This window comes from Prunus avium, chromosome 2, assembly GCF_965620075.1.
Source record: "Prunus avium chromosome 2, drPruAviu1.hap1.1, whole genome shotgun sequence".
NCBI lineage: Eukaryota > Viridiplantae > Streptophyta > Magnoliopsida > Rosales > Rosaceae > Prunus > Prunus avium.
This window is the reverse complement of record NC_142285.1, coordinates 41,974,801-41,988,019: the sequence shown is the minus strand read 5'-3', so window position 1 is coordinate 41,988,019 and position 13,219 is coordinate 41,974,801. Positions and strand designations below refer to the sequence as shown.

Here is a 13,219-nt window from a genome sequence, read left to right as displayed (position 1 = left end):
GTATTGTAGCACGAACCATGCACTTTACGTATATTAGAGAGAATCAATGCGTCTTGAGCCACGACCCATGGTCTTGATTGCGAACATCTTCATCAACACGTTTAGAGTTCATTACTTGAGTATTCATGAACTTGGGTAGAATTGTTTAGGGTGGATTCCGAAACCCTGGTGTTTGTTACATTTTGATTTCACATCTTGATAATTCATCTCCGCCATTCTCATTTAATTTCAAAGTCCATTTACTTTCATGCAATAGAAATAGGTTACTTCAAACAAATCAAACCCCCCCCCCCCCCCCCCAATGTGTGTGTGAGTTGCGTGTTTGACACGTTACGTGTCTTTGTTACTAAATTCTATTTGTTTTCGTAATTGTTTTGGACTTTTGGTCCGCGCTGTGTTCTTCCATTTTCTGTGCTGAATTCAACCGTATAAAGAACGTGCATTTTGGACGTACGGTTGGAAAGTTATAGGCAAAACACTGGATAGAGGTCGAAACTGGAAAAACAGAGAAAACGACTCTGCCCAAGAACGACCGGTCGCTAGTGTCTCACGACCGGTCGCTCAGCACACAATTCTGAAGTTTCGACTCTGTACTAAAACGACCGGTCGCTGGTCACTGTTCACAGCACAATTCTTTTTTTTGTTTTGTTTTGTTTGTTTCTTTTATATTTCTTTTTAGTTTCAAATTTTCATTTGTGCATTGTGGTGTGTTAGTTAAGTGTTCTTTTTGTACTCAAATTAGAACTTATAGACAACCGACAAGTTCTTCGTGGGATCGACCCCGTACTTATACAATCTATACTTCGATAGATTCGTGCACTTGCGGGTATTTTTAATTGGTTGTTTGCACATTAAATTGTGTCCTTTTAGGAATGCAACAGCGACTATAATATTTATTTTTAAAACAAATTTAAAAAGAACCCTCCTATTTGAATTAGTTTATACTTTATAGATATTAATTTGCGAGTTTCAATATATCCGAAGCAAAAATATTTAAGAGAGAGAAATTTTTTAGTAAATCAATTTGAGAGTTCTATTTTTATTTTTATTTTTTGTGTGTGAGAATGTTTGCTTTTGATCTACATCGTTCTTTCAAGTGCTACTAAATTATGTTACTTCACACCTTATTTTTGGTAGAGAATTGCATACTGAATTGGAGTGTCATTGATAAAAGCGAAAGGACTCTATTACAATAGCCACAAAAGCAACTAATCACTTAAATTAATACTCATACTCAAACAAGTACCCAATACAAATTGCACTGGGATATAAAAAGATAATTACAACTACAGTCAATAAAGTACAAAAAATAATTGTAGCTACAATACATCCCATGTCAATGGCGTGGATTTGATGTTAACTTAGAGCACTTCCACCCGTTTGCCCTTTGCCATGGCAAGGGGGGGCTAGGGCAGCTACTATTTATGTGAATAGTGATTGCACTGCAAAAAGAAATGTGTGTTTCCACCCGTTGTCATGGCAAAGGGCAAATACTATTCATTTTTTTGTTTTTTTCACCAATTTTTTACCTAAACAATTAATTTGGATAATATTTTCGGATTAGATTTTTGGGTTCGTACGTGTCAATATTTATTATAAAATTCATATCTTATAATTGGATAAGATTTTCGGTTTCAATTTTCAATTTTCAGATACATTTCAAATTTCAAATTTTCACGCTCTAAAATTGGGCCACATTTGTGCTTGCATAATCTATATATATATATATATAAATATTGGAAATTCAAGAAACTTAAAAAAATATTGGCAATGCAACAAATATAAACAAAATAATGGAAATGCAACAAATATAAACAAATTATTGGAAATGCAAGAAATATTAACAAAATATAGAAATTGCAAGAAACATTTAAATAAATATTGGAAATACAAGAAATATTAACAAAATATAGAAATTACAAGAAACATTTAAAAAAAAATTAATAGGACATTAAAATTAATAAAATGAAAATTACAAATAATTTACCTCATTGCTAAGATTTCCCCCTCTTCTATGGGAGAAACACTTGCATGCACCGGGGATAGGACAACAGTCCTATCCCCCTCCAATCACAACCCGCCATGTGTGCATTTTCTGACAAAGTTGGACACGTGGCGTGCTGCGATTGGAGGGGGATAGGACTGTTGTCCTATCCCCGGTGCAGGCAAGTTTTTTCGCTTCTATGGTTGTTCATCACTTTTGCCAAGACATCTCTCCATTTCCCCAACTCTTTATTGAGAATTTTCCACCTACTAGAGTATGTACATATATGCGTAGGCCAAATTCAAAGTTTTCAAGTGTTGTTGTTCTGTTGTCATTTTGCTGGCATTCGGCAGCCTAAGAAAAAGCCTAAAGTATCTAGTTTTTGGTAATTCCCTTCATCAATGAGCCCCAAAAACAAAAACCAAAGATTTATTTATTTATTTATTTTGCGAAAAAGGAAAGCATTGATTTGGCCATAATCTTTGCCATCTTGGGACTTTATAGTTACAGTGATATAAACTACCAAAGCCTTTCATTAAAAAAAGAAGAAGAAAAAGTAATAAGCCTTCAAGTTCTATGTTTGGCCATAACGATCTCATTCAATGTGGCGTTCCATCAAATTGTAATAAGAAAATGAGTTGACATTTCCCAATTAATTGTCGAATTTGATCGCGTTTATTCGAAACCAGTACGTATCATCGTTCCTCATTTTGTTTAACATTTCATAATCCATGAGAAAATTGAGGATCATGCTTCTTGATGCATCCAACGCTGTCAAGCTGTCACGTCCTCAACCACCCACGCCACACCAAAACAATGAGGTCGGCCTCAAGGCACAAGTCGTCATGGCGGAACCAGGGGCATTATGGTAACTACTGACTTCCATTAATGATTCTCTCTCCAAACTATAAACAAGTCCAGAAAAAAAGAGGAAGAATGGAAAGTCGCTTAATCTGCCGCAAATCACTCAAATAAAACAAGATACATTTCCCATGTCAATCCCTCTTTCTTTGATATTCTCGTAATTATTCTTTAGTTACAAGTCCCTGATCCCAGATAATCACGCACTGCTTTCATTTCCACGTTCCGTACATAAAAGCATTCGTCTTTCAGAATCTCATTTCACCTGAAAAACAAATCCTTCAAGTTTCATTTTGTTGTTTCCTTCTTGGAAATCAATCAGTTTCGGTGCTTTTCAGTGCTCCTGGATCTTGGGTTGCTCGAGTGTCGATCAAGGTATATTCTTTTGATCTTCAAACCCCTTTGGAAACAAGAATTGCATTGTTATTTGTTCGTTTTTAGTAATGGAAATTACTTAGATTATAAAGTTCCATCTTTGCCATTATGGTACCTGAATTACATGTCAAATCTTGAGTTCTTGTTTTATATATTTTTCAGGGTTGCTGGAGGAGGCTGAGCTCGATCACCAATAACCGCTATGACCAGCTTCGGGTATTGGCTTTTGTCTTAATTTGGAAAGAAAATTCAAACTTGGATAGTTCCTTTAGCCATTTCTACGCATGATTTTGGGTTACCTTGGTAGCTAATCTAGTTTAGGTAGTTTTTTTCCACACGACTTACTTGATTTGGAAAGCCATGACTTGGGCTTCGCCCAAAGCTTCCATTTCAATGACTCACTATCCGAAAGCTCTTTCATGGATTGTAGTTTCGGTGGTGGGATTGGCTTTGTTCCTACTTTTTGCTTCCTGGGTTTTAGTGACTTACCCAATTGGTTCCACGGTTAGCTGGTATTTCTATGGTGTTGATAGTTTGCAGAAATTGGATTATTTGAGCTCTGTAGGCAGTCAAACTTCCCGCGATTCTCCCCTTCCTAACAATGTAGATAATTTCAATAAGAATGTGAAATCTGAGTCTAATATAGAAGTTCCCGAGAGTTCAGATGGTGCACATACAAAAGTGGTTGATAAGGATTTCCCCTCTGATTCCAATTCACAAGTTCCCATGAATTCCGATGGTTCAATGGTTGTTTCAGAAACTAAAGATATCAAAGATCTAGCAGCTCTGCAGGCAAATTTACCTGGTCCATCAGTTATCGAAAATGTTGCATCAGTAGAATCAGCTGGTCCATCAGTGCCTGCTGGTTCAACCGGCTCTTCGATTGATGACAATATGAAACTAACTGCTAAGAATTTGTCATATGAGTCCAATCCCCAGCTGTCCTTGAGTTCGGTTGGTCCATCAATAGTTTCAGAAACCAAGGAGACAACGGATATAGCAGAACCTGCTCTTGGACCGTCTAATAGCTCAATGCAAGAAGATGGGCCTAAGGTTGTTTCTGGTTCGTCCAATGTTACAGAAATTGATGAAACTGGAAAGCCTGTTTCTGTAGGTCTTTTCAACAACTCAAACTTCTTACAGATCGAGCCAAATGATTCTGTTTCAGATCCTTCTGATTCCAAATCTGGAAGCATGCCAGCTTCTTATTCTATGCCCAGCAATGCAAGCACTGGTGGTTCGGTTGATTCAGGTAGCTTTCGTGTTCTTTCATTATGTTTTCATGTTGGCTGACGTTTGACTTGTTCCTGTAACCTTAGCCTTTTGCAGTTGTGACAGAATATTTTTTATAAACTTTGGCTTGAAATCTCAAAGAACATTTTTTTTTTCAGTCCCAGTACTCTGGTTAGTTCCAGATCCTGTATTTATAAAACGAATGCCAAATTCCATGGCTTGAGTTAATATATTCCATTTCAAGTGGAATTTTTGTTCTCAGTACTTCTTTCTAGGATTCTGACTTACATTTTGTTGGTATTATGTAGGCTGTGATCTATACAGTGGAAGTTGGATTTATGATTCATCAGGACCATTGTATACGAACAATACATGCCCTGTCCTGACACAGATGCAAAATTGCCAGGGAAATGGGAGACCTGACAAGGAGTATGAGAATTGGCGATGGAAGCCCCTTCAGTGTGACCTGCCACGTTTTGATGCCAGGAAATTTCTACAGTTGATGAGGGGGAAGACAATAGCTTTCATTGGTGATTCAGTTGCTCGAAACCATATGGAATCATTGTTGTGCATTCTCTGGCAGGCAATTATCTACACCTTTTTCTCATTAAACTACAAACTCAAATTAAATGTTATGGCCAATCACGTCCTGATTAGGGATTGAACATCTTGTAGAACACTTGTACTTGTCAGTATAATTGACAAGGTATTTCTTTGGTTTTGCCAACAAGTGGTTGTTGGAAATTTTTGCTGCTTTCCTTTTAGGGTCAAGATTTTGTGGCCTTGATCATTTTGTCCTTCTCCGTTTTTGATCCAATATTTCAGTCCATTCTCATTATTCTTGTTTTAATCTCATTCCAGAATTTTCAATTTTTTTCCCTTCTTCTTTGCGCTTTGAAACACAGGCTTGTCAGCTCGACTTCTCTTATAGTAAGACTGTTATCATGTTTGTATTTGGATGTCCCTAATTTAGTAGCTTAGTCCATGCCTGACCTTGACTTGGCTGACTTGTTCACAACTCATGATTGCTAACCCTGCTAGTATTATATATCTCTACGTAACTTAATGGTGGTTCTTACATCTTGGTGTGGTGCTTGCAGGTAGAAGTTCCAAAAAATAGGGGCAACAAGAGAATGCAACGATTTTTCTTCAAGTCAACATCTACGTTTGTAGTCCGGATTTGGTCCTCATGGCTTGTCAAGCAAACATCTGAGCCATTTGATTTTGCTCCAGAGGGTGTGGCGAAGCTCCTCCTTGATGCCCCTGATGACCGCTTCATGGATCTCATCCCACAGTTTGATGTGATTATTTTCTCTTCTGGCCATTGGTTTGCCAAGCAGTCTGTCTATATCTTAAACAATGAGATTGTGGGAGGGCAGTTGTGGTGGCCAGACAAATCCAGGCCTATGAAGATCAACAATATTGATGCATTTGGAATATCCGTTGAGACAATTCTCAGGGCTGTTGCAACACATCCAAACTATACAGGGATTGCCATTGTTCGTTCCTATTCACCTGACCATTATGAGGGTGGGGCTTGGAATACAGGCGGATCATGCACTGGGAAGGTAAGGCCTCTTGCAATTGGTGAAGTAGTGGAAAATGGCTTCACAAATATAATGCACCAAAAACAGATTATGGGTTTTAACCGCGCAATTGAGAAAGGAGTGACAAACAAATCGAAGTTGAAATTGATGGATATCACTAAACCTTTTGAGTACCGCCATGACGGGCATCCGGGCCCTTACAGAAGCCCTGACCCGAATAAGAAAACACAACGTGGCCCTGATGGAAGGCCCCCACCGCAGGATTGCTTACACTGGTGCATGCCAGGTCCGGTTGATACATGGAACGAATTTGTGCTTGAAATCATAAGGAGAGAGTATGAGGGCAGCAACAGCTCTTCCACATGAGATATATAATGTGCCTTGTGTTCTCAAAGTGGAAAGGTAACTAGTCTGTGATATTTATCTTATGTCCAGATTGGGGCCAAGCTTACATAATAACATTTTTTTATTCTTTTAAATAGCTTGTAGATGTTATCTATTGTAACAGATGGGAGGATTAGCGGCTAAGTGTGTACTTTAAGATAATTTTAGTATAGTTATCAAAACGGTTATGTACTCTAGAAAATCCTTATTTGTGTTGTAAAATACAACTGTTGTGTGAAACATAAGATGGTTTTGGCAACTTTTTAAGTCTCAACCTGAGTTTGATAAGCTCTCTGTATGTGTTTCTATATGCGGTTAAGCTTTGAATCATGTAGATTTATGCTCTATTTTCTCCACCAACAATTTCGTGGTCACCATCTCGGCCAACTAGTTTAACTCACATTTGTCAAAATATGGTTTTCATCATGGGAAAAAAAATTTATTTGTGTGCGCTAATTATGTAGCTGTAATTTTTTTTTTTTCATGGAGGAATTAAAATAAAAAATGTTATACAAATATTTAATTCTACATTTATTGGCATATTAATCAACTCCATTGATTCAATAAACATTAAAATTTCGTAATTAAGAAGAATTCCAAATTTGTAATAAGATGGAGAGTAGAATATTTTGGAAATATCAGAAGTTCAGAAGTTGATAGATCTCAAATAATACTTTTCTTTTTCTTTTTGGGTGAGAAATCAAATTCCATTTCCATGCAACCGTTGGAAATTAGAAAACAAGGGGGCACAGAAGTTGACTTTTCTGCTGACATGGCGAAATACTATTGGATGCATACATGAGACCAACCATAAATCCACTGCAGCAAATCCAACTCATCTTGTGAGGATTTGAAATTCAAATGCCGTTGGTGCGTACCTGCTGCTTCCTGGAGATCATTAAAAAACAAATCCTTAACAAGCGCTCTCCCTCTTCAACGGTCCTCTTTTTTCCTTCAAACGGCTACTGCTTCTCTCTCTCTCTCTCTCTCTAAAGATTTCACATTTCAGTTACACAATACATCTCCAGGCTCCATCCATATTTCTCCATCAAAATTCAAACCCCAATTCCTACTTTTTTCCCAAGCTTTCCAAGAAAAGAAAAGCGAAGCCCACGTTTTCTCTTTCTCAGGAAAATCTCAAAATCACCAGCGTCTGCTTTAGCAAGAAAATCCGTACAGCAGATCATTAACGTTCGTTAATTCGCTCTCTCAGGTTTGCTTCTGGATCTTCTTCGTCCCATTTTCATTATTTTCTTCCCATTTTTTTCCCAATTCCCCCGTTTGGTTCTCAAGAAAGACGCACGGAAGTAACAGAAACATCCAAGTTTATAGTTTTTGAATTTTCTGTTTCCTTTTTGGACCAACAAAAAAAACATTTTCCTTGGGGAGGGTATCGATATTCTGAATGATAAAATATTTTATTGTTGAAAAATTCCTCAGCTTTCTTTACTGCCTAACGGAATGCTTCTAGTTGATTTCCGGCTTGTGATCTGAATGATGTTTTCAATTCAATTTCTTTGAGCTAAATTGCATGGGAAATATTTTTTGAAAATATAATTTTCCTTTCGAAGTCAGAATTTGGGGTGATTCCGACCGGATATGGGAATTTCTCTAAAGTTTTGGTGAGAAAACTGAAATTCTAAAATTTGTGGTTGGGCTTTGAGGAATCTAGGGTTTAGTTGCCATTTAGGGCTTTCCATATTTTCATTTTCCTGAAATGTCTGAGTATTTGAGTTGAATTTAATTGGCTTAGATGGTAAACCATATTGGGAATGAGAAAGAGCTGAGAGTATCAATGTTTGAACAGAAAATTTTGTATTTTTATTTGATAAATCACAGAACAGGAAGATAACTTTTAGTATTTGATGGTCAATTTACGCAATGCATATAGTTAGGGTTTAAATGTGGAAATTGTTTGTGGCAGGTATAACTTCTTCAATATGTCTAATCTCCAAAGTGAGCAGCTTCTGCAAATGGAAACGACATGTGGATCCCTTTTATATGAACTTCAGGTATCTCACGAATCTGTGAATATAAAAGGAAATTTGTCTAGCTTCCTGTTTATGATAAGTTAAAGTACACGAAGTTACTAAACTCATTTTCTTTCTTGTTTCTAACAATGTAGATAATTTGGAACGAAGTTGGGGAGTCTGACAAAGACAGGGATAAGATGTTGCTTGAGCTTGAGCAGGAGTGTCTAGAAGTATACAGAAGAAAGGTAGATCAGGCAAATCGGTGTAGGGCACAGCTAAGGCAAGCAATTGCTGATTCTGAAGCAGAACTAGCAGCAATCTGTTCTGCAATGGGGGAGCGACCAGTACATATTAGACAGGTCAGGAGCCACTGTGGCATCGATTTCTTTCCAAATGGCAATAAACAATGTGCAAAGGTTTAATTATACCTATAGAATTATAATTTGATGTTAAAACTTTGAACTGAATGGTGATCTTTGAAAAGATGAATAACTAAACGGCATTTGCTACCCTAAATTGAACTGAGATATATGCACAATTTCAATGTTTAAAGAAAAAAAGTGTGATTGTTAAGTAGACATCTAATTCAAATGTCCTATTTCACTTGAGCTTGAGAGGACTATTGTTTAGTAGACATGTAATTCAATTCTCAGCATTATTTACGATTTTCTTTATCATTCCAGTCTGATCAAAATGCTGGAAGCTTGAAGGAAGAGCTCAGCAAAATAGTTCCACAGCTGGAGGAGATGAAGAAAAGAAAATTGGACAGAAAAAATAACTTTCTGGAAGTTCTAGAGGAGATACAAATTATTTCACGTGAGATTAATGGGAGCACAGAGTATAGTTCTTCTAAGACGTTTGTTGATGAAACTGATTTGTCATTAAGAAGGCTTGAAGAATTGCACAGACAGCTGCATGCACTCCAAACTGAGAAGGTTGAGTGTTATTTTCTTTCCTCTGTCTGCATGTCATCATAATCTAATGTTGTATTCGTAGATGCCCTTCCTCATTTATCTGTTCTTTCTTCTTTTGCAGAGTGATCGGCTGAAGCAGATACAGGACCACCTGTGTACATTGAACTCACTTTGCTTAGTTCTGGGTATGGATTTCAAGCAGACAAGTAGTGAGGTTCATCCCAGTTTAGATGATTCAGAAGGATGCAAGAATATAAGTAATGATACAATTGAGCGGCTGGCTGCTGCAATACAAAAATTACGGGAGGTTAAACTACAGAGAATGCAGAGGGTAAAGAATGTTGTCAGTCAATTTTTAGTTTCTAGTCAAAGTTTTATGCATTTAACTTAATGATCTTAGTGAACTTCTAATCTTTGACAGCTTCAAGATCTTGCATCTACCATGTTAGAGCTATGGAACTTGATGGATACACCAATTGAGGAGCAACAGATGTTTCAGAATATAACCTGTAATATTGCTGCTTCAGAACATGAGATAACTGAACCGAATACACTCTCTGTGGACTTCATCAATTACGTGAGTCTTTGGCAATAATTCTGTATTTTTCAAAATTTGGATCAGTATGTTTCTCAAGGACTCACGTAGACTAAATGTATTGTGCAGGTTGAGGCAGAAGTGTCTCGGTTGGAAGAGTTGAAATCAAGTAAAATGAAAGAGCTTGTTCTTAAGAAGAGGTCTGAGCTAGAGGAAATCTGTAGAAAGACACATATGGTCCTAGAAGCAGATAGTGCAATTGATTACGTCATTGAAGCTATAGATTCAGGTACATTTTAATTTCTTAATAGCATATCACAGTGTAACAGAAAATACCTACGTATTTGTCTTTGAATGTCTGCCTCATTCTTACATTGCAGGAGATGTGGACCCTGCTTGTGTCCTCGATCAAATTGAGCTTCAGGTTGCAAAGGTTAAAGAGGAAGCTTTTAGCAGGAAAGAAATACTTGAAAAAGTTGACAAATGGTTGTTTGCGTGTGATGAGGAGTGCTGGCTCGAGGAGTATAACAGGGTTAGTTGTTTCCATAATTTTACATGTTGATTATTTCATCACATTCATATCCCTTTGCTTACTTGTCCTATTCTGTGGTCGTTTAGGATGAAAACCGATACAATGCTGGAAGAGGAGCTCATCTTACTCTCAAACGTGCTGAGAAAGCACGTGCTCTGGTTAATAAACTTCCAGGTAGAGACCACATTTTGTAGAATGGCACCCTTGGTTAATAATGCTGACTGTTACAGAACCCCTTAAAATTTAAGAATATAATTTTGATTTATATTTTTGCTGGTCTCAGTTACATTGACTAGTTGGAATTTAACTGATCCTTTTTAAGTGCTTGAGTTTCTCCAGTAGTAGAAGTTCTTTTTATGTCTGCTGGCCTCAGTTATTTTTTCTGCTGTTTTTGTTCATAAGTTCTTCTTCATCTCCCCCTCCTTCTTATGGTTTGCTTCCCATATGTGTTTATACAGCAATGGTGGATGCATTGGCTTCAAAAACCATAGCATGGGAGAAGGAGAGAGGCATTGATTTCACATATGATGGTGTAAGTTACTTTCCTTGTATTTCTGAATTCTCTAGGAGGTATTCCAGCTTAAGTTTATTTTGTTTGTTTTCATAAATGCAAATTCACAATTTTTCTTGTTATCTATTTCTGTTCAGATCCGTCTTCTTTCCATGCTTGAAGAGTATACTATTTTACGGGAGGAGAAGGAGCAAGAACGCCGAAGGCAGCGGGTATGGTTCTGTAGTTTCACTTGAACATCTTCATTTTACTCATTGATGGACTTTGTTTGACCATGCATCCATATCGTGGTTCTTTCTTATTGAATAAGATCAAGTAAGATAATCTTTTTAACAATTAAATCTCCATTTCAGGACCAGAAAAAAATTCAGGGTCAGCTCATAGCTGAACAAGAGGCACTTTATGGGTCAAAACCAAGTCCTTCCAAACCTCAGAGTGTAAAGAAAGCTCCCAGAATGTCAACTGGAGGTGCAAGCAATAGAAGACTTTCGATGCAAGCTCCTAAACCTGATCCACTTCACTCGATCAAAGCTACTCCTCATTTGCGTCCAACCCCAAGGAAGGCTGACCGAATCCACCAGAATGAGCAATTAAGTAATCATCTGGATGATGGCTTTTCAGCTTTGTCCTCAGGTAAATCTCTCTTCTTCAATTGTTCTCATTTGTGTTTGGTTGACAAATGAGAAGATTGAACATAGTATTCTAGTAGTTTCGAAGTTTATTCACCCTCTATTTCCTTGCAGGGGAGGACTCTGCTAGTAGTACCTAGAAACATGTTTGTTTTATTCTTCGTTGGTCGGTGTTCCAGAAGCATCTGTTGCAGTACACAAAACTTAAACACAGTGATTTCATTTTAAACAAAAAATGAGGCATGACACTGGAACACCATCTCTGTTGCTGTCTAGTGTCTTACATTGCCATCCAGACACAATACAAAACTTTTTTAAACAATAAAATTATATATCTTTATCTTTTTCTCTGTTTATGCAGGCAGGAGAGGCTTGGATGTTGCTGGTCTTCCTGTTAAAAAGCACTCTTTTGGTGCCGGAAATGTTTCTGAAGTGGAGACACCCACAATGCGGAAACCCTTCTCACCAATTTCTATTCCAACTGAAAATGGCGCAATGACTACTCCTTTGAAGTCAACCAATCTTGCAGATGAAGAGAATAAGACTCCCAAGGTGATGCCAATTTTTGTGCCAACGACGCCATCAACGGTGTCAGTACCCATGCAGACAGCTATGACCCCGGCTAATCCTCCAATTCCTTTTGCTGCCAATGTAGTTGAAGAAATCCCTGAAGAGATTGAATACTCTTTTGAGGAAAGAAGAGCTGGTTTTGTGCTCCCAAAAGCACATATCAAGTCCATGATACAAGTTTGATAGATTAGTTAATTTCTGGTGAACTTGAATTAAGTGTTGTTTTAGCATTTCTTTTTACCTTTTGTGTTTTGGTTTTCTGATTTTTAAGTCAATTGTAATTGGCTTCCCTGATCTGGTGTACATAGTCTACGACCAGTGAACGTGGACTAAGGTGTTTGAACCTGTTCCCTCTTGATTAATCAATGTGATCATCATTAAGTTTTCTGTGCTCCTTTGTTCCAATTTATATATGGAAATTGATTGATTGGTTTAAGAAGACTGTCTGCATGGTGTGGTTTGCTGTGAACAAGGTTTACTTGTTGCTTTGCCTATGCTCTTTAGATTTCATGAGCTTTCTCTGAGATCATCTGCATTATTTATATATCAACCAAACATTGGATCTGTTAGCTTTCTTCAGACAGATCTTCTCTGGCTAGAAGCGTGATCTCTTTCCAATCATAAAATGATAAACAATACAAGCAGCAAGCACAAGTTTTGTGTTTGTTTTGTTTTTTCCTTTTCTGGGTAAACCAATCTCCTTTCTTCTAGTGGTCGATTCTTTTTCTGGTAATCTATCACTAGCAAATTCATAAGCCTTCCTTCATTTTTTTGAAGGGCATGTTATTTTACAGTGGCATTAACAGTAGATACCTCAAACTAAAAGGGCGTTTAGTTCAAATTAAAATGTTCTAGTCAACTTTAATTTTCTGAAAAGACAAAGGAGTTGTCAGTAGTTGGAAAATTGGCATAGCTCTAACGTTAGCTTTACAGCTTTGATATATATTTCTTTATACAACTTTAAATAAATAAAAGGTAATATAAAATAGAAAAGCCCTTTTCTTTTCTCAAACTAAACTTGATTGTTTTTTTTAAATATTCAAATTCAGTATCATTGTCCATTTATTAAATCACCTTTATTAAATTTCCGAGACGGACGCGAACCAATTTCTTAACTAAAATTTATACTTTGAATTTGCAATTAGAATATTAAATTTTAATCAAATTCATT

The 13,219-nt window shown here is 37.0% G+C and overlaps 2 protein-coding genes across 3 annotated transcripts; both read left to right on the top strand.

Moving 5' to 3' along the window:
* The first annotated feature begins 2,894 nt into the window (after positions 1–2,894).
* Positions 2,895–6,643, top strand: YLS7 (trichome birefringence-like protein (DUF828)). Its single transcript, XM_021967736.2, has 4 exons — positions 2,895–3,220; positions 3,383–4,472; positions 4,762–5,036; positions 5,554–6,643. Exons 2-4 carry the CDS (start codon positions 3,581–3,583, stop codon positions 6,364–6,366), a joined length of 1,980 nt encoding a protein of 659 aa, XP_021823428.2. The 5' UTR covers positions 2,895–3,220; positions 3,383–3,580; the 3' UTR covers positions 6,367–6,643.
* A 622-nt stretch (positions 6,644–7,265) lies between these two features.
* On the top strand, positions 7,266–12,435 carry PLE (Microtubule associated protein (MAP65/ASE1) family protein). Of its 2 annotated transcripts, XR_002527921.2 has the most exons (14): positions 7,266–7,597; positions 8,309–8,396; positions 8,510–8,716; positions 9,041–9,292; positions 9,393–9,602; positions 9,693–9,848; positions 9,936–10,095; positions 10,187–10,338; positions 10,425–10,512; positions 10,797–10,870; positions 10,987–11,061; positions 11,203–11,482; positions 11,593–11,718; positions 11,840–11,973. XR_002527921.2 is itself a non-coding variant. In XM_021967663.2 (13 exons), exons 2-13 carry the CDS (start codon positions 8,325–8,327, stop codon positions 12,229–12,231), a joined length of 2,118 nt encoding a protein of 705 aa, XP_021823355.2. In that variant the 5' UTR covers positions 7,266–7,597; positions 8,309–8,324; the 3' UTR covers positions 12,232–12,435. The 2 variants fall into 2 exon arrangements, 1 of the variants encoding a protein (XP_021823355.2); XM_021967663.2 differs by lacking the exon at positions 11,593–11,718 and having other exon boundaries at positions 11,840–12,435.
* Positions 12,436–13,219: the final 784 nt, after the last annotated feature.

Coding starts and splice junctions, on each gene's coding strand:
- YLS7 (XM_021967736.2), top strand. CDS start 3,581: ATGACTTGGGCTTCGCCCAAAGCTTCCATTTCAATGACTCACTATCCG. Junction 4,473..4,761: donor TGGTGGTTCGGTTGATTCAG/GTAGCTTTCGTG, acceptor GGTATTATGTAG/GCTGTGATCTATACAGTGGA. Junction 5,037..5,553: donor TGTTGTGCATTCTCTGGCAG/GCAATTATCTAC, acceptor TGGTGCTTGCAG/GTAGAAGTTCCAAAAAATAG.
- PLE (XM_021967663.2), top strand. CDS start 8,325: ATGTCTAATCTCCAAAGTGAGCAGCTTCTGCAAATGGAAACGACATGT. Junction 8,717..9,040: donor GACCAGTACATATTAGACAG/GTCAGGAGCCAC, acceptor TTATCATTCCAG/TCTGATCAAAATGCTGGAAG. Junction 10,096..10,186: donor CATTGAAGCTATAGATTCAG/GTACATTTTAAT, acceptor CTTACATTGCAG/GAGATGTGGACCCTGCTTGT.